General features: G+C 48.3%; 5 protein-coding genes across 5 annotated transcripts; 4 read left to right on the forward strand and 1 right to left on the reverse strand.

Moving 5' to 3' along the window:
- Positions 1-971: 971 nt before the first annotated feature.
- FPOAC1_002061 (uncharacterized protein) lies at positions 972-2,541 on the forward strand (the record flags this gene model as incomplete). Its single annotated transcript, XM_044846648.1, has 4 exons — positions 972-1,319; positions 1,378-1,960; positions 2,010-2,407; positions 2,470-2,541. The coding sequence occupies 4 exons, from the start codon at positions 972-974 to the stop codon at positions 2,539-2,541; spliced, it is 1,401 nt and encodes a 466-aa protein (XP_044712564.1).
- A 638-nt stretch (positions 2,542-3,179) lies between these two features.
- Positions 3,180-6,757, forward strand: FPOAC1_002062 (uncharacterized protein; the record flags this gene model as incomplete). The annotated part of the gene is made up of 3 exons (XM_044846649.1): positions 3,180-4,698; positions 4,749-5,037; positions 5,137-6,757. The coding sequence occupies 3 exons, from the start codon at positions 3,180-3,182 to the stop codon at positions 6,755-6,757; spliced, it is 3,429 nt and encodes a 1,142-aa protein (XP_044712565.1).
- Positions 6,758-7,864: 1,107 nt separating this feature from the next.
- On the forward strand, positions 7,865-9,469 carry FPOAC1_002063 (uncharacterized protein; the record flags this gene model as incomplete). The annotated part of the gene is made up of 4 exons (XM_044846650.1): positions 7,865-8,180; positions 8,240-8,378; positions 8,450-8,656; positions 8,707-9,469. The coding sequence occupies 4 exons, from the start codon at positions 7,865-7,867 to the stop codon at positions 9,467-9,469; spliced, it is 1,425 nt and encodes a 474-aa protein (XP_044712566.1).
- A 394-nt stretch (positions 9,470-9,863) lies between these two features.
- Positions 9,864-12,589, reverse strand: FPOAC1_002064 (uncharacterized protein; the record flags this gene model as incomplete). The annotated part of the gene is made up of 2 exons (XM_044846651.1): positions 9,864-10,771; positions 10,828-12,589. The coding sequence occupies 2 exons, from the start codon at positions 12,587-12,589 to the stop codon at positions 9,864-9,866; spliced, it is 2,670 nt and encodes an 889-aa protein (XP_044712567.1).
- Positions 12,590-14,126: 1,537 nt separating this feature from the next.
- FPOAC1_002065 (uncharacterized protein) lies at positions 14,127-17,921 on the forward strand (the record flags this gene model as incomplete). Its single annotated transcript, XM_044846652.1, has 9 exons — positions 14,127-14,145; positions 14,204-14,248; positions 14,315-16,350; positions 16,400-16,691; positions 16,745-16,899; positions 16,950-17,222; positions 17,273-17,569; positions 17,617-17,758; positions 17,818-17,921. The coding sequence occupies 9 exons, from the start codon at positions 14,127-14,129 to the stop codon at positions 17,919-17,921; spliced, it is 3,363 nt and encodes a 1,120-aa protein (XP_044712568.1).
- Positions 17,922-18,510: the final 589 nt, after the last annotated feature.

The following is an 18,510-nucleotide window of genomic DNA, read 5'->3' on the forward strand; positions in this document are numbered from 1 at the left end:
TGATTAATTTTGGACTTGTGACAATTCTTAATCCGCAGATGAAATGTGCTACACGCTTCTTGGGAATTAACTGTAGAAGATGCTGTGTCTAATACGATAATGTATAAATTTCCGTATTGGGTCTCTGACCCTATGCATGCGAGAAAGAATATACGATGGCGCATTCGCGACTATGCTGGGGGGAACCCAGGTCTCCACGAGACATGTATGTACCTATTTTCCAAGCCAAGCCAATGCGAGAGTCAGTCTTAGAGTTGCATATGCCACTCTGGATCATCACCCGCTACCCCGATGATGAGTTCCAAGGATTCGGAGAGTCAAACAAGGCAACGACCCCTGCTGTGATCATGAACAGGCGGGAATCGGACTCCGTTAAGGCACTGACTGGTGTTGGGAGTCATCCATGGTCCCATGATTTCGGTACCCTGGTGGAACGAAAGGAGGTCTTGCTATGAAAGTTAATTTGATAAGTGCATTCCATAGTCCGACAGCCTTTGACCATTGCTATGCCCTTCTCAAAGAATTTGCAAACCAGCCTCTTTTATTGACTATAATTATGACGTTCAAGCTCTGCAACAGTTTATTTACCCCTCCCTACAGCTGGTGTAAACGTGGGCGTTGGGTGGGCGGTGAATGAATATCTCACTACCAACTTACCTAGGCTTATAGTTTTTAGTTATCCATCTGAACGCTGGCGAGTCTGCATATCTTTGATTGGTTCCACTCCATTACTGAGCCGCCAGCTTCTAGCATCTAACAAAGACCCAACTCAGACAACCTGCGCCCAGCCTGATTCTGAGTCCAGCGCATAGATTTGCTGGACAACACCTGCGACCGATAAGATTCTGTTTCTTATTCAGTTATCCAAGAGAAATCCGGTCGATACTTGAAAATATTTCCCCGCCAAACTCATACACAACGATATTCTAACTTCATCCTACCGTCATCATCACACCAAGCCGCCGCACGCCATGGCCGACGACGCTCCCGATGCCAGTCCCAAGAACGAACCCCTCAACGTTGAGACAAACGAAGACGCAGAGACACGCGCCACCCGCCGCGAACTAAAGCAATCTTCCATCTCCGATCCTCCAACATCTGGCCCTGAAGATGCTGCCAACGCCTCGGATGCGCCCGATAAGGATATGAAGGAGCAGATCACTTCACCTAAGAAGAAGCGAGCACATGACCAACTAGATGGGAGCAAAGAAGAAGAAGAGAACGACACGAACAGCGTAGCCTCGTCCGATTCGGCCAAGGATAGGTCCTTACGACTGGAGCCCGAGAAGAAGCGACATCGCGACGAGGACACAAATCTGGTTTGTCGACTCGATCCCTCTTTATAGAGACACAAGGATTTAACTAATTCTTCAATAGCCATCAGGAGTTGTTTCAAGTCAAGAAGCGACCAAGACTTCCCAGGCGGGCAACTCCCCTACGAAAAAGTCTCAACCACAAACATCTGCTAGCGCTTTTGCAGCATCTGGATTCGGCAGGCTTTCCTCCGGAACATCGCCTTTTGCTTCCCTCGGTGCCTCTCAGGGATCTAGCCCTTTCGCATCAGCCGCCGCTGGCAAACCCTCGATTAGCTCATTTGCTTCTCCTCCCCCGTCTACGGCAGCCCAGCCAGCGGCAGCACCCAAACTGACCTTTGGCAGCTCTGGCGGAGCATCACCCTTCGCTGGACTTTCCTCTGGGACTAACGGAAGCCCATTCGGTGGAAGTACTTTCGGGTCTGCTTTCGGTGCTGGCAAGCCCCTCTCAAGCTTCGCTGCCCCTGGAGCAGAGCCGCCTAAGAGTGAGAAGCCTTCGAAGCCTTTCGGTGCTCCCGACAGTGATGTCGAAGAGGACGAGGAAGAGGACAATGAGGCTGAGGAGAGCGAGCAGCCTGCCGAGACTGAACGTGCCGCTTCTCCCGAGAAGGAATCCGACGAAAAGAAGAAGCTTAAGTTGCAAAAGAGTAGGTTTCCAATGGCTCAACATATGAAATAAATGCTAACGCTCTTTAGTTGAGGTGAACGATGGAGAAGCCGGAGAAGCGACAGTTGTATCTGTGAGAGCCAAGATGTTCTACCACGATAAAGAAGCTGGCTGGAAGGAACGAGGTGCAGGCATGTTGAAGATCAACGTGCCTCAAGCCTGTGTCGAATACGACGATAGCGGTGCTGTTATCCCTGGATCATTTGATGCTTCCGCTCTGGAAGTTGACGAGGAGGCAGCAGGAGGATCTCAAGGGCACAAGGTGGCTCGACTCATCATGCGCCAGGACCAGACCCACCGAGTTATCTTGAATACAGCACTTGTTGCTGCTATGAAGTTCCAAGAAAAGGCTTCATTGAAGTCTGTTGGTATTCTCTTCACTGCTTTCGAGGGTGAGCAATCCAAGCCTGTGAGCATCACAATGCGGGTAAGTGGCGGCATCCTTGACTTTACATTGATTGCTATTTCAAGCTAACAGTTATCCTTCAGATGTCAGCCGCCAATGCCAAGATCTTCATGAATGAAATTGGTAGCATCCAAAAGGAGCTCCAAAGCAGTTAGAATCTGCTAAAGGAGCGCTCGCAAGCGAAACCCCATATATAGATGACACCCGACACCGAGACCTGGCGTGATTATGGACAGGGATTCGGAGTTGATACATATATATGCCAGTCAGGCCATGTGCTGATTCCGGAAATTGTCAGCAAGCGACGAGATGGATACAATAACAATATCTTGCTCATGCTGATATGGGGCATTTGTGTGAGCCCGGTGGTTTTATGGCTCGGATGGTGTCATGAACAGAATTCTGTCTGCATGCCTATGTACCCTTTGGGGATTATTACCTTGGGAAAGGTTATTTGGGGAACCTCTTGTACAAGAACTTGACACCCTTGGTGGCGGAAGTGGATGAATCACAGCCGTGTGCTGGCCATGCAGTCATATTCATGCCAATAAACGTACTTCGATTAGATATCGCCTATAGGTACTTAGCATTATCCAAAATTCGTTGTCTCTATATTTCAACGAGAATAGGTAAATACTCTTCCACTTTACCTTGCTGTAAGTGCACGCACGTGATTTGGCATCAATTTCGCGACTCGAATCATGAATGACGTCGACACTTTCACGCATTAAGCTTCCACGGTACATATCAAGTTCAGTCACGCCTTGCGTAATTCTTCGACGTAAGTAATGAAATGACGATAAATCCCGAGCCTTCAAACCCGGATCCGAATGAGTCTGGTGCTGCCACTAAACAGTCATCGTCGTCGCAACGAGGAAAACGCAAGCGGGATGTTGAAGATGTTTCCCCCATCGGGAGTCCAACTTCCAGCCAGTCGAGCAATTCGAAGACCAGAAAAGATGGAAAGAAAGGCAAAGGGCGGCCGAGTCTCAAGAAAGAAGCTAGCAGCGTCGTGATACCTTGCGTCGTAGAATGGCCAGAGGAATTCAAACAAATCGAACGAACACATCGCGCTCTGAACCTGGTTTACACCTTCTGCACGACTCGGAAACATCTTGCCACAACATTTGACACGATAAAATCTGCCGTTGAAGGCCATATCAAGAGGGAGTTACTGATTGATGAGATTGCTTCCATGGTAGCACTCCGTCCTGAGGGCATCTATTTTGCATATGTCGACGAGACTATGCTGCAACTGGACGTCAAGGGCGCTGAAAAAGATGAGATATTTCGGACTGGAAAGTCATACAGGTCTCAAGCACCAGCACATGACGCTTCGGTAGGCGGATATACTGGCCTGGAGAGCCTTGACAAGAATCACGATCGAGATCTTGAACCTATGGGGCGGGAGGTGCTTTTTCTAGAGTTCATTGATGGAGATCTTAAGAGACAGGTTCAAGGGAAGGGAGGTGAACCGGTGAAACCGAACCGAAAACTTCGAGATGAACAGCTGAAGATGCCTGTTTTTAGTCAAAAACAGATGACAAACCTGATTGAGAGACGCAATCAGAAGTTTACCAACGCTATTAACACGTTTCTCAACAAATGCATAGAAAATGGGCACAACCCTCTCGAAACCCTCAAAGAGCAGACGAAATCATACATTCCAGTTCCATCTGTCAAAGAAGAATTCGCCCCAGAAAAGGCAGCTGAAACTATTCCGGAAAGTATCCCAAAGGAACGAAAGACGATACCAGAGATTGTACAAGAGCTTAAGGAGAGCCCTTGGTACACTGGCCAAATTGTCCCAGACGGGCACCGAGTGTTTGAACAACAAGATCCTGTGTATGGGGACCTCAATTTTCTACTGAGCCAGGATTTGGTCAATGCTCTGTACAATGCTAAAGGGATTACTCGGTTCTTCGCACATCAGTCAGAAGCCCTCAATAGTTTACATGATGGCAAACATGTTGTCGTGTCAACATCGACGAGCTCAGGTAAGAGCTTGATCTATCAGCTTCCTGTCATTCGCGCTCTGGAGGAAGATTATAATTCGAGAGCCATATACATCTTCCCTACAAAAGCGCTGGCGCAGGATCAGAAAAGGAGTTTGAAAGACATGATGAGCTATATGCCTGGTCTTGAGGAGACGATGATTGAAACTTTTGATGGCGACACCCCAATGACTGAGCGTAATGATATTCGCGAGCAAGCAAGGATCATCTTTACCAATCCTGATATGCTTCACATCACTATATTACCCCAAGAAGAGCGATGGAGGTCATACTTGAAGAACCTGAAATATGTCGTTGGTATGTATCCTGTTAAATCTTTCCAATCGCTAAATACTGACCCTCGATAGTTGATGAATTACACTACTACAATGGCCAAATGGGCTCTCATATGTCCTTCATCATGCGGAGACTGAGAAGAATATGCGCCGCTGTAGGAAATCGGCGTGTTAAGTTTATCTCATGCTCTGCTACAGTTGCAAACCCTGAGCAACATTTCAGAACCATATTTGGCATCGACAACGTTCAACTAATAGATTATGACGGATCCCCATCAGGACGCAAAGAATTCCTCTGCTGGAATACTCCGTACAAGGACCCTGGCGACCCTGCATCTGGCCGAGGCAGTACGAAGTTTGAGTGCGCACGTTTGTTCTGTGCACTTATGCTGAGGGGCGTTAGAATCATTGCATTCTGCAGAGTCAGAGCTCAATGCGAGCTGCTTGTGACCACTATCAGGCAGGAACTTGAGAACCTCGGACGGCCAGAATGCACCAACCTTGTGATGGGATACCGTGGCGGCTACACAGCACAGGACCGACGAAGAATCGAGACTGAAATGTTTCAGGGGCAACTTCTTGGGATTGTTGCAACGACTGCGCTGGAGCTCGGCATTGATATCGGCTCACTTGATTGTGTCATGACCTGGGGGTTCCCTTACACAATCGCCAACTTGCGCCAACAAAGTGGCCGCGCTGGCCGACGCAACAAGGATTCTCTTTCAATACTTGTTGGTGACGGGTTTGCTACAGACCAGTATTACATGCAAAACCCGGATGAGCTATTCACAAAACCAAATTGCGAGTTGCAAGTGGATCTGGAGAACATGCTGGTGCGTGAAGGGCACATCCAATGCGCAGCATATGAAATGCCAATACGACCAAAGGAGGACGCAAAATACTTTGGCAGAGACTTGCCGAAAATCTGCGTGGAGCGTTTAATAAGGGATGACATGGGGTTCTATCACTGCCACGATCGATTCCGGCCTATCCCTGCAAAGTATGTTGCTATCCGAGACACAGAAGATGACCATTTTGCCATTGTTGATATCACCAACGGCCGCAACATCGTATTGGAGGAACTGGAGGCCTCAAGAGCAACTTTTACTCTTTACGACGGAGCCATATTCCTTCACCAGGGTAATCCATACCTTGTGCGAGACTTCCAACCTGACAAAGGGATGGCCAGGGTGGAAAGAGTCAAGGTGGAATGGACGACTGTTCAGCGTGACTATACCGATATAGACCCTACTGAGACAGAAGCTATCCGCACGATTTCAGATTCTCGGTCGCACGCTTATTATGGGACAATCAAGATACAACAAAACGTCTTCGGCTTTTGGAAGGTTGACAAGAAGAACAGGGTACTGGATGCGGTACAAGTGGACAATCCGCCTGTAATTCGATTCAGCAAGGGGATGTGGCTTGATGTGCCCAAGAAGGCAATGTCTATCCTTCAAGGGCGGCGACTTCACATTGCGGCCGCGATACATGCTGCCGAACATGCCATTATGAGCTTACTGCCAGCATTTGTTATTAGCATGCCTGGCGATGTGCGGACCGAGTGTAAGACGGCAGTTAAAGAGTTTGCGAAACAGGAGTCACAACGTAAACGTCCAGCGCGGTTAACTTTTTACGATGCCAAAGGTGGTGCAGGCGGCTCAGGCATCAGTACCAAAGCGTTCGATCACGTAGATCACTTACTGAGGGATGCTCTGAAACGAGTTGAAAACTGTCGTTGCGAGCGAGGCTGTGTGGAATGTGTGGCATCGGAGCAATGCAAACAGGCCAACGAAGTGATGAGCAAAGCAGGAAGCCTGGTTATCCTCAAGACTCTATTAAATTTCGAAGTGGACATAGATTCACTGCCGATGGGACCAGAGCTGAATATCCCTATGGGTACTGAAACAGTCGTACTTGCGGAACCAGTCCCGTATCGGGCCAAAGAGGCAGTTTTCGAAAACGGGATCAATACTAGGGCGGCTGTGTTGGAGGAATCTGGGGACGGCGCCAAGACTGGGGATTCTGGAACAACAGATGGTGGCGGAGGTTTTGAGCAGTGGCTTGCAGATTCGATATGAAGTCAATGAGGGCGTCAAATGGGGGTGTAGGTAGACGGGAAACCGGCACGAGGGGGGCACAAAGCAAGCTGCCCCTGTACGGCTGATGGATTAACCTTCCACTCTGTATAGAGTCTACGGTGTCATTTGGTTAGACGGATCGGGTCTAGAGCGAGGAATGAATGAGTTATAGTAACGTTATAAATTAAGCGTAAAATAGGAATGCTCTATTGAAGTCATCGATGGGTGAGGATGGAAAACCAGATGTAACTGTAAGAGTTGTCAACTTGATAACGATCAAGTATAATATGATGTACCATGATGTATGCTGCCTCTACATAGGTCGGTAGGTAAGATAGAGATGTAGCGTCAGTGACGTAGAAAGCCAAGGTATGTAAATAGGGCAGAGATCAAGGAACCGCCAAGCAATCTCCGCCGAAAATTAACGGTTGGGCCCGGCTTGGCTTAAACTAAAATCGAGACTGGGACTGAAACTTGGCAGGGGCCCAGGTTTATGTGTGACCGCATCTTCTTCATGCTGGAGCTTTCTTATTGGTTGGTAATTGCAAGGGGTCTTTGTATTCGCTGTTGTGATTCAACGAGATAGGAGATCCTTCAAGCTTGATTAGCCAGTGAACGAAGCTATTCATCCTAGACAGGGAAGATGGTGAGACTACTCAAGCTAAGGATACAGAAAAAGAATAGGCCAGCAACGAGTCAAACGACTACATTATTTTGTCTCTATGGCGCGTAGCGTGTAGTAGCACTGAATAAAGATTGATGTATCGTCGTAGTCTGCCAAGTGTTACCGACTGACTGGTTTCCTTTCTCTCATGCAATATTTTCCATCAATATTTACTGGACCTCCCTCCACCCCAGAACCAAAGTAACCCAGAAGGTTAGAGGTATATCAAAGCTCCTCCTCCCCCAGGTTGGCTCCCTCCGCGCTTGGGCTTTCCTTTCCCCTTGGAATTTGAATTGGAATTGACCACCAACACAACACAACCCGAAACTTCGGCATTTGAGGCGGTCTATCCAAGCCCCCGGTCTGGACCTGGACCTTGACTCAAACAATTCAACTTTCTAGACACCTGCAATATTTGCAACTATAAAAAAAAGGTCGCCAACATGCCTCGAGATCGTCACGAACGCTCCTCCTCACGCTCCCACCGCCCTCGCCATCGCTCACGCAACTCTCCCGACATGCGTCAAGCCTCATCCGACGACCGCACTCTTCCTGTCCCAAACACATACAGCGAACACAAGAGAGGTGAAAAAGGCGGAAGCGGCAAGATGTCAAAATATATCAAACCTGCAGGCGAAAGTGGCCGAAAGGGCTTTCACCCCATTCACTTTTCCAAGATCTCCTTCAGATCCACGAGTCGAGCTAGTCTTCTTTGCAATTTTCTGTGGCCTTTCGTTCCTGCTGCCATTGCTGTTCGCTGTAAGTTGTCCCAGAAAACGACATCAAATCTAGAGCCAAGCTTTGCTAACATGTTTTAGATGCTATGCCCGATAATCATGTCACCATTTTTGCCCTGGCCTATATCGCCATGATTCCTTGTGCCAACCTAATTGGTTTCGCTGGCCAGGAGCTTTCACGAAAGTTGCCTCATGTTTGGGGTGTTCTCATTGAGATCACGTATGTGTTTACCCAGAGCACTGGGAGTTCTCATTCTATGGTCCAGAAACTCATCTAACGCGCCTGTTTAGAATCGGTTCTATCGTCGAAATCATCCTTTTCATGATCCTTCTCTCCAAGGATATGTTTTACGTCATCAAGGCTGCTATTCTCGGTTCCATCCTCGCTACTATGCTTCTCTGTTTGGGCTTTTGCTTCTTTGTCGGCGGCATGTTGGAAGATGAGCAGGTTTTCAGTGAGGCTATCAGTGAGGCCGGAAGCGGTTTGCTCCTGACTGCGTAAGTTTAGATCAACTACCAAGATGATCCAACAGCTAACCCCGTCCCAGTGGCGTCGTCCTGGCTCTTCCTACGGTTTTCGAATACGGTGTAGGCAATGGCGAGACGCTCACCAACCAAGATCTCGAACACAAGACACTTCAGATTTCACGTATTGTCTCGATTTTACTCATAATTGCCTACATGGTCTACGTCTTTTTCCAGGCCCGAACCCACCATGGTATCTACGACGCTGTATTTGAACAAGACGAGCACAATGACCGAGATAAGCACAAGGACTTGGCCAAAGCTAAGCTGACTTTCACCGAGTGCATAATTGCTCTGGTCATCTCCGTCGGCCTTGTTGCTTGGACTGCAGTCATCCTCGTCATGCAAATCGAGTTTGTTATCGAACGGGGACATGTCAGCGACGCGTTCATGGGTCTTATCCTTGTTCCCTTGGTCGAAAAGCTTGCTGAGCATTTGACGGCCATCGACGAAGCCTGGGATAATCAGATCAACCTAGCCATGTCCCATGTTCTCGGTGCTACACTCCAAACCGCTCTTTTCAATGCCCCCCTTGCTGTCATTGTCAGCTGGGGTCTCAACAAAAGCCTCGATCTCAACTTTGCCGTCTTCGATCTTGTCATGCTTATTCTCGCTATCCTCACTGTCGGACGATTTCTCCAGGATCAGAAGAGCAATTACCTTGAAGGATTCCTGCTCATCATTCTCTACGTCGCCATTGCTGTTGCCGCATGGTACTACCCCGATCCTGCTCATCATGGAGTCGGTGGGGGTAGCGCTGAAGGTAGCTCTGAGGGGGGGCATTGATCAATACGGACGGGTTGGAGACGAGAAAAGAATGTGTGTATGAAACTACGATCAGGTGGCACAAAAGAATGACTGCATGCATATATGAGGTTAGGTTAATGCAGGCGTGGTACGCCTGAGGGCATCAGAAACTGGTTGCTAAATGTATAAAGTGTTGAATTGTTGAGCCGGTTTGTCTTATCTTAGAGCAGATTGTTAGGTTGTTCATTATTGTATTTTAAAGCTCAGAAGTCAACAGTTCTATTGTCCCCTTGTCAAGAACTTTAGTTGATCTTGGACCTGATAGACATCTTTAAAGGAACTCGAATCATTTATTCTATCAACGCCCGCAACGCCTTATGTAAAGCATTAGCATTCTATGCTTTTACGCCTTCCCTCATTTACGCTTATTCGATCAGAAAAATACCAAATCGTCCGACTTAAAGCCCAAACCTATAAATGTTGCCTCGGCAGCTTTGACCATTGGCGGAGGTCCACACACAAGCACCAACTCATCACCTTCGCCACTTGGTTTGGGCAACACCATTTGCTCGGGGACCAGTGCTTGGTTCACAAAACCTTTAATACCGTTCCAATTAGGGGGCGGGTTTGTAAGGGCATTGACAATGCGACATCTTGAAGGATTGTATGCCTCAAGACTGTCGAGCTCCTCCTTACATAGGATATCCTGCAAACTGCGGTTTCCATTGAACACAACGCAGGGTGTTCGGTCGTTGGAGTCTTGCATTACAGCGCGAAGGACCTGGCGGATGGGGGTAATACCAGAGCCTCCACAGACCATAATGAAGCGACGAACGCGACGCTCTCTATCGTTAATGATGCAAAGACCGTTGCCGCGATATACAAATTTACCTACAGGCCCCTTAAAGTCAACCCAATGACCAATAGGAAGTGAGTCCAACGCCTGTGTCATGGCGCCGCCCTTTCGCTCGGAAGTATCATAGTAAATCTTGATAAGTATATCCAACCGGCCGCAATCTGATCCATCCGAGTACGGTGTGTACGAGCGGATGATGGCCTCGCGCGTGGCGGGATCGCGCAGACGCATCATGAGATGTTGGCCAGTGGGGAGACCAATCCTCTGACCTTCGTGGTTGAGCTTAAAGGAAAATATCTTTGTGTCAGGTGAAATAGACGTCTTTTTGCAAAGAAGAGCTTTGCTCCAGCTCTTGGATTGTAGGAATATTTCTCGACTTGCATTGTCGTTTGTTGTAGTTGCGTCGCCGCTGAGAATAGCGCGCGACTCCGTATCGAGGGTGCCGATATGATATGTTGGAAGCATCGCTTTAGCATTTTCGCTGTCTGATGACATATTAGTAAAATTAATGGATTTTTGGACTCGGTGTATGGGAACTCACGAATAGCCATAAACTCTTCAGTAGCATCTTGACCAGCTGCACCAAAAATGGATGCCGCACCACCAGGATGACCTGAGAGATAAGGAGTACCGTCGTATACTTCGCCATTGATCACGAACCAAGGCTCATTTTCGCTTTCATGAGCATTGAGCTCTTCGATGGTGATATTTCGGTTAACTTGGGGATTTATCAAACAGATTCGTTTCTCAGGCTCCTTGACGACAACTTCTGTTACTTCACCAGGAGCCGTCTCGCCCCAGTAACCATTGGTGAGGTTCCCACCAGTCTCCTTGACACGCTCCATCCAGCCTTTGTTCTTGAGAGTGGGATGTGTAGGATGCTCAAAGCTGAGTGTGTTGTCCTCTTTGTGAATCACTATGCGGAACCAGGGGTTGTTCATCATTCCTAGAACGCTCCAATACATGTCTCTCGGCTGGATGTTCATAGACTCATCCATAGCACGCATCATGATATCATCTGCGTCTCTTAATTCACCCAAGGGAATGTCGAGGTCCCATAGGCACCAGCAGAATGATGTTTCGCGCCACCACATGTCGACCCGGCCACCATAGAGGGTATCGCCTTCAGGTGCGTTGCGATAATCGTCTTCATGGTATCGGATATTTGCAAGTCTCCATGTCTTGCCCTTATCAAGTGTAATTTCAACCCTAGTGATGCGTCTTCCGCCACCACCATAGGCATATCCCCGTACCTTGTAACTTTTTGAATTATTCGTGACAGAGACACTCTCCTGGTGAGCAGGGTAGCAGATAGCGCTATTGGTACTCAGATCGTAGATGGCGTATTTCTCGTCCTTCCAGACTTTAGGCAGGTCTGCGCTCTCTTCGGGCGAAACCATTGTCGGTAGCACACGATTATCATAGATGTGATACCAGTTGTCGCTAGGCTCTTGGGTGACAGTGATCTTCTTAAGCCACTTAACACTTCGGCCACCGATCTGCCCAGGGATAACAAGACGGACAGGTTTGCCATGATCGGGATGTAACGTCTTTCCATTCATCCTGTGCGCAACCATGACACCTCTGTTGGGATCCATGCACCAATTGAGTTTGATTGATGTTCCATAGTAGCCATTTGGTAGTTTGTCTGCTCCCTCAAAGCAAACATATCGAGCTCCACGCTTGGGCTTTGCTGCAGCAAGTAGGTCGCCTATAAAAACACCAGTCCAAAGAGCAGTCGACAACCCTGCAGCGCCCCAAGAGAAGCCCTTTGTCTTTCGGACAATGTTTTGTTCTTTTCGACGGTTTCCGGCACATACAAATGTTACCGGATAAGTCAACTGCTGGTAATCATTTATAAGATCCCTTACTGTCATCTTTATCGGTGTTTCGACGAGGCCATTAATTTCGAATTCCCAGTCGAGAATATCGTCGTCTTCACATTTGGGGACGTGGCCATGATTCCGTACATAGTGGAGGTTTTCGCTAGTCAGGAAGCCTTCGTCGTACAAGTCGCTCAAAGGTGCTTCGACATTGAATGGATGAACTCCAGTGAGACGAATCAGTCGAGGATCCCTTTCGACAAAACTGTCTGGGGTCTTTAGGTCTTCTTTCAGGACAGACTTTGGTGAGCATCTGGGAGGGAGAGGGTATGGCTTGATTTGATCAAGGCAAGGCTGATCGATTGGTGTGATGTTTTGTAGATCGTGGAAGCTGCCTATCCGAGATGGCTTCGCTGTACTTGGCGGTGATGGTGGAAGGCTATGACCCTGCTGTGAGATGATAGTCGTTGAAGCCTCCATGTTTAATGAAGGTCTGTACTTGGTGTGAATGACTTGATGAAATATCACACAACTAAGAGGATTGATAACATTGTTTCAGTAAGAATCCAGATGTCCAGTAAGCGGCGAGAGTCCCGTATATGAATTCTTATCATGGGTGATCGGCGTGGTGTGGCTGCCGTTCACCCGTCCCTTGGCCCCCGAGAGTCTCCATTGGATCTGCTGAGGTTTCGTTCATGACATCGTGTTTCTCTGGTTTCAAGCGAGGAGATGCAAATTACAACAGAGTGGATGCGTTTGTTCCTGTCTGGTCCGCGGAGGTTGAAGGTTTATCGTTATCAGGAGACGGAGACAAAGGGCGAATCATGTTTGCTGCTTTGTGATTGTCGCCGGAGATGTATCAACCACAGAACCCTGGGCCCACCTCAGAACTGACTTGATAAGGGGGTAAAGATAGCAAGACCCGGGTTCTAATGCCTCGTTTGAATAGGGTACGGGCTAGAGATTCTTGTAAAATTTCTATATGTTTTGATGAAATCTAGTCATAGTCATATTGTTCGTTGTGCCAAAATGACAAGCTGGAGAAGGGTTGAACCATGAGATTCTTGGCTGGGTACCCATACTATCATATTAGGACTTGGCCTTCTTGGCAAGTGACTACGTGATTTACTTATGTCAATTCGATATGTAGGTACCTCGGTAGAGGTATTTTCGAGGGATGGACTGTAAGTACCTAGGTAGCTACCTGATCATACATCCATGGATTTTTAGATGTAGGTAGGTTTGATATTCAGTTTTCTTACAAGGTTCATCCGTATAGGGTAAGATGACGTCCTACTAGAAGAGGCAATCCCTTTAATAACTATTGAACTGATATAGAACCATGAGGAAGTGATTGTATTCGAAATAGTAACACAAAGCCATGCATTTGCTGTTACTTGCTGTCGTTTACCTGCATGACTGAGAGGAACCATGGATAAAGGTATATATTTTTAGTTTTATGTGAAAACCTCTGGTTAAACACTGGGATTTTTTTGGCAACGTTGGTTCCTTTGTTGAAATGTATTCCGGCCGTAATCATTTGAGAACTCTACCTATAATTACAGCACTCAAGTCATGGAGACAGGGCTATCACAAACTAGTTACCTCCTAAAGGCGGCAAGTGCAAAAACCCCACTCAACATCCATCGGGCAACCTCCACTTCTAATAAGGTGCAGCAAGACAGGGCAGGGCAGGTGTGACTCTCTGTATGGTTGTCGGTACCTTAACGTCCCGTCAGTTCCATTTACTGTCAAACCTCAAAATCAGGTAACGGCAAAACTCGACCTAAACATCGACAACCCGGCTCTGCTCACTCGCATTCCCTCCGTCCTGGCTTGACGGAATCACCCATGTCGGCTCTTTTGCCTTTTATACAGCATCGATTTCTAGGGAAGCACATCCCTTAGCAGGCCGCCTGCGCTGAACGCAGCGCCGCCTCCACCCGCCTCATATCCCAGATCTATTCTAGAACTTAACCCAAGTTGCGAATCGCCTCCAATCACGTCGTGTTCCGTCATGGATCGCGCAAGGAAGCGTATGGCCCTCCAATATCTTTCTTCTGCTCTCAATACAGCCGCTTACCATCTCCACAGGCGAATTGCGCACACTGAATGAAAAAGCATGGGATGGCGAATCTGGTATGAATCATCTATGCCTACCCCACCACTTCCCCCGCCCTCGTCAGTTAACAGGAACTATCACAGATGTATTTCCCGTTGGGAAAACCCTCGATTCGTCGCTCAAGAAGAATACCGCTTTCATCAAACGATTACGAACTGCTGTCACTGCTGCGACCCTCAGCACCTTCCTCCAGGAAATCCGAACCCTGAGCCTGCACAAGTACCTTTCCGAAATTATATCTGCCTGCTATGAAGGCCTTTGTAGACTCAAGTCGCCCGGTGAAATTGAGGCCGGCGTTGAGATCGTCAGTGCGCTTCACCAGCGATTCGGACCAAGCGAGTTTACGGAATATCTAGCGTGGCTGCTTGGTAAGGGTATGGCAACTCCCGATAAGGGTATCCTCAAATCTCTGGCACCTGAGGTTCGTGAGAAGGAGGAGAAGGAGCGTATCACTAGACAGCGCGCATTGCTTCGGGTGGTAACTGAGCTGTGGCTTGTGGGAGTCATCAGGACGCTTGACGATGTCAGCAAGCCCGACGACGCGACTAAGGGAGCTGCCGGTAAGAGCACCGAATTGAAAACTCGGACCAACAAAGGTGCGGGTGCGGAACCTTTTCCTCTCGAAGTGCTGAAGGATCTACTCGGATACGACCGCGAACACGCAAACCTCCCGCTTCTCGTCATCTTTGTCAAGTCATTCAGCTGGGATATTCTTGGAGTGAAACCAACAGGAGCCGACGGCCGAAAGACAGTGGAGGAAGACGGCAGCACAGAAGGAAACGAACCTGAGCGAGGCGATGAAAGTGAGAATGGAATGTCCTCCGACGAAGACCAGCCCTTTGCCGAACCTGAAATGCGGGAGCGATTTAGGAATATCCTGAAAAAGTATTTCGACGATGTGAAAGGGCACATTATCCGGGACCAGAAATCGATACAGTCGCAAGCTCGGCGCAATGCTGAGGCTTATGTGAAATCTGGTGAGGTTTTCGAAGACCGCCAGGCAAATTATGAGAAACAGGTAAAGGCCCAGGAACGCCTTGTCTCCAACGCTCAAGTGGTCGCAGATGCCATTGGGGTTGAAATGCCTGACCTGAAGGACTCAGATGATTCACTCGCCGCCTCCAACGGATCTATCGGTCTTGTCAAGACAGGCGATTACCTGCGTTCCATGGGAGACGGCGCAGGAATTTGGGAGGATGATGACGAGCGCCGCTTCTACGAAAACCTGGTTGACCTCAAAGGCAAAGTGCCGGCTATTCTACTTGAAGATGGAAAAAAGAAGAAGGCGGATACTGACGAGCAAGTGGGCAAGAAGTTGGACCCGGCCGAAATGCCCGAAGTTACAAAGACTGTTGAGGTCACCGACGATCAGTCTACTTCCATCGCAAATCGAACAATAGGCGCGCAAGTAGACGCTCTGCTTGCCCGGTTACCCGAGTTAACAAACAAGGACATTGTTGATCAGACGGCTATCGATTTTTGTTTCCTCAACTCCAAGGCTTCTCGCAACCGCCTCGTCAAGGCCTTGACAGAGGTCCCAAAAGGCCGCAGCGATTTGCTGCCATCTTGGTCACGACTCGTTGCAACCTTGGGACGATATATGCCAGATGTTCCGAAAGGTCTTGTTGACTACCTGGATGCTGAATTTCGAAGCCTGCAAAGGCGGAAAGAGAAGGACTTTTTGGGCCAGGTCCGCCTGAGTAACATTCGTTATCTTGCTGAATTAACAAAATTTGGCATTGTCCCTGAGCATGTCGTCTTTCACTGTTTGAAGGTCAGTCTTGACGATTTTTCGCGTATGAACATCGAAATTCTTTGTAACCTTATCGAGAATTGCGGTCGTTACCTGCTTCGGAATCCGGAAACAGCACCGCGTATGATGAGTTTCCTTGAAACTCTTCAGCGCAAGAAGTCTGTTCAGCATATTGGGCAGCCAGAGCGCATGCTTATCGATAACGCCGTCTATTACGTTGATCCGCCAGAACGCTCGGCTATCGAGCAAAAGGAACGCACTCCCATGGAACTATTCGTTCGCAAATTGATCTATGTTGATATGACGAAAAGGAATTATAGCAAGATCTTGAAGCAGATTCGAAGACTTCACTGGGAGGAAACAGAGGTATAGACTAGCATTCATGTTTTGTGACGTCAGGCTTATAATTCTCTAGGTGGTTGCCATCTTGGAAAAGGTGTTTTCCAAGCCTGGGAAGGTCAAGTATGGAAGTGTTCACCTTCTTGGAATCCTCCTTAGCGCCCTCTATCGTTATCACCCTGCCTTTGTAGTGAAGGTTATCGACAACGTGATTGAATCCATGACGTTTGGCCTTGAGCAGAACGACTACAGATTCTATCAGCGACGAATTGCTGAAGTGAAGTATCTTGGCGAGCTTTACAACTACCGCATGCTTGAACACCCTGTCATCTTTGACACTATGTACAAGATCATGACGTTCGGATATGGTAAGTGGTTTAAATGCTGGTATTTTGAATGTGTTATAATTAACTTCCTCAAGGCGGACCACCTGTGCCTGGCAAATATAACCCACTAGACCCCCCTGACGACTTCTTCCGAATTCGCCTTGTCTCTACGATGCTGGAGACATGCGGCATGTTCTTTAACCGCGGGGCCGCGGGCAAGAAACTCGATTACTTTCTCTCCTTCTTCCAGGTATGTCTATGGCGCTCTCCTCATCAGGCATCCACGACTAAAATCCAAAGTACTACATTTTTACTAAGGCTTCTCTGCCGATGGATATCGAGTTCCTGGTTCATGATACATTTGCCCTTACGCGTCCGCAGTGGAAGATTGCTTCCGGACTGGATGAGGCAGTCAAAGCCTTCCAGCTTGCTGTTGCCCAGGATCAGAAGTCAGCAGGTGTTGATAAGGGAGTCGATGTGGACGATGCTACCAGTGATGCCCTATCTGACGACGACAATGATGAAGATGGTGATGACAACGATGATAGTGCTTCGGAGGAGGAAGAGGCAGAGGTGAGTATCTTAGGTCAATTGCCTGGCAATTACTGACAAAATTGACACAGGATATGGAGGAGGACTCGGACAGCGATAGTGCCTTTGACGAAGAGGCTATTGTTGTGACCCGACAAGAAGAAGAGGTTGACCCTGAAGACGAAGCTGACTTTGAGCGTGAATATGCCAAAATGATGGCCGAGAGTCTCGAATCTCGCAAATTCGAGCGTAAACAGCTCTTCGACGTGCCGCTTCCAGTTCGCTCCAAGACTCGGGAGGCGACTTCGACAGAGGGAGGTGAAGGGGAATCCCCTCCCGGCCACACCATGGCGTTCTCTCTATTGACCAAAAGGGGTAACCGCCAACAGGTATGTATTCTGGGCTCGGTACCGTGCTCATTGCTGACTTGTACCAGACACGAACTGTTGAGCTGCCTTCTGATTCGACATTTGCCGTCGCCATGAAAAACCAGCAACAGGCTGAGCGGGAGGAACAGCAACGCATCAAGAACTTGGTTCTCAACTACGATCTCCAGCAGAGTGAAGATCAAGATGGTGGTACATACCCTCACCTTCCACAGCTTTATCGAAACACCAGTATTCACATGTAAACTCAGGCAACGAACGACCGGCGACGTATTATCACAACCGTTTAGACAAGTCGAACAAAGACCGAGGACAGAGGTCTCGCAAACTCCAACTTAGTGATGTGGATTGGTAAACATGCGCAAAATGGGTAAGGCTTCTAACTAGGTAATCCAGTCACGGCTGAACTAGTCAGTGGATGGGCACAAAACCCGCCAAGTCCCTGATTTACGATGACGCCCCGAAGAGACACCTTCGGTTCTTGCCTGGTCACATCTTCGAGCACGGCGATAGTGCATCGACCTGTGCCACATGCTAAGGGGCCACACGCCCTCTGTGGCAGCACGATAGATCATCTAAGTCTGCCGCGTCTGCCGCGTCTGCCGCGTCTGCCGCGTCTGTCTAGTCGCTAGCTCGGTCTCTGTTGTCGCCAAGAGACAACTATCAAAATTCTCGTTCGGGACGCAGGGGCTATACCAGTTGTTTGAAGCTGGAGAACTCGCACGTTAGACAACACCTTCCTGCCCTGCGCTGGCTGAGAATACTAGCTGCCCACAAGGACGCAAAATCGCAGCGATTGCTAATATTTTCAAACCTTGTGGCACATTGAACGGGTTCTAAACAGCTCACCGGAAGCATATAAACCACACAAGATGATTGCTGGCCATTCAGTATACTTTAGCTTGAGATTGAATTACTAAAGTTTGCACCGAAAACGATGAAAT

The sequence above is a fragment of the Fusarium poae genome, chromosome 1 (assembly GCF_019609905.1).
Source record: "Fusarium poae strain DAOMC 252244 chromosome 1, whole genome shotgun sequence".
Lineage (NCBI taxonomy): Eukaryota > Fungi > Ascomycota > Sordariomycetes > Hypocreales > Nectriaceae > Fusarium > Fusarium poae.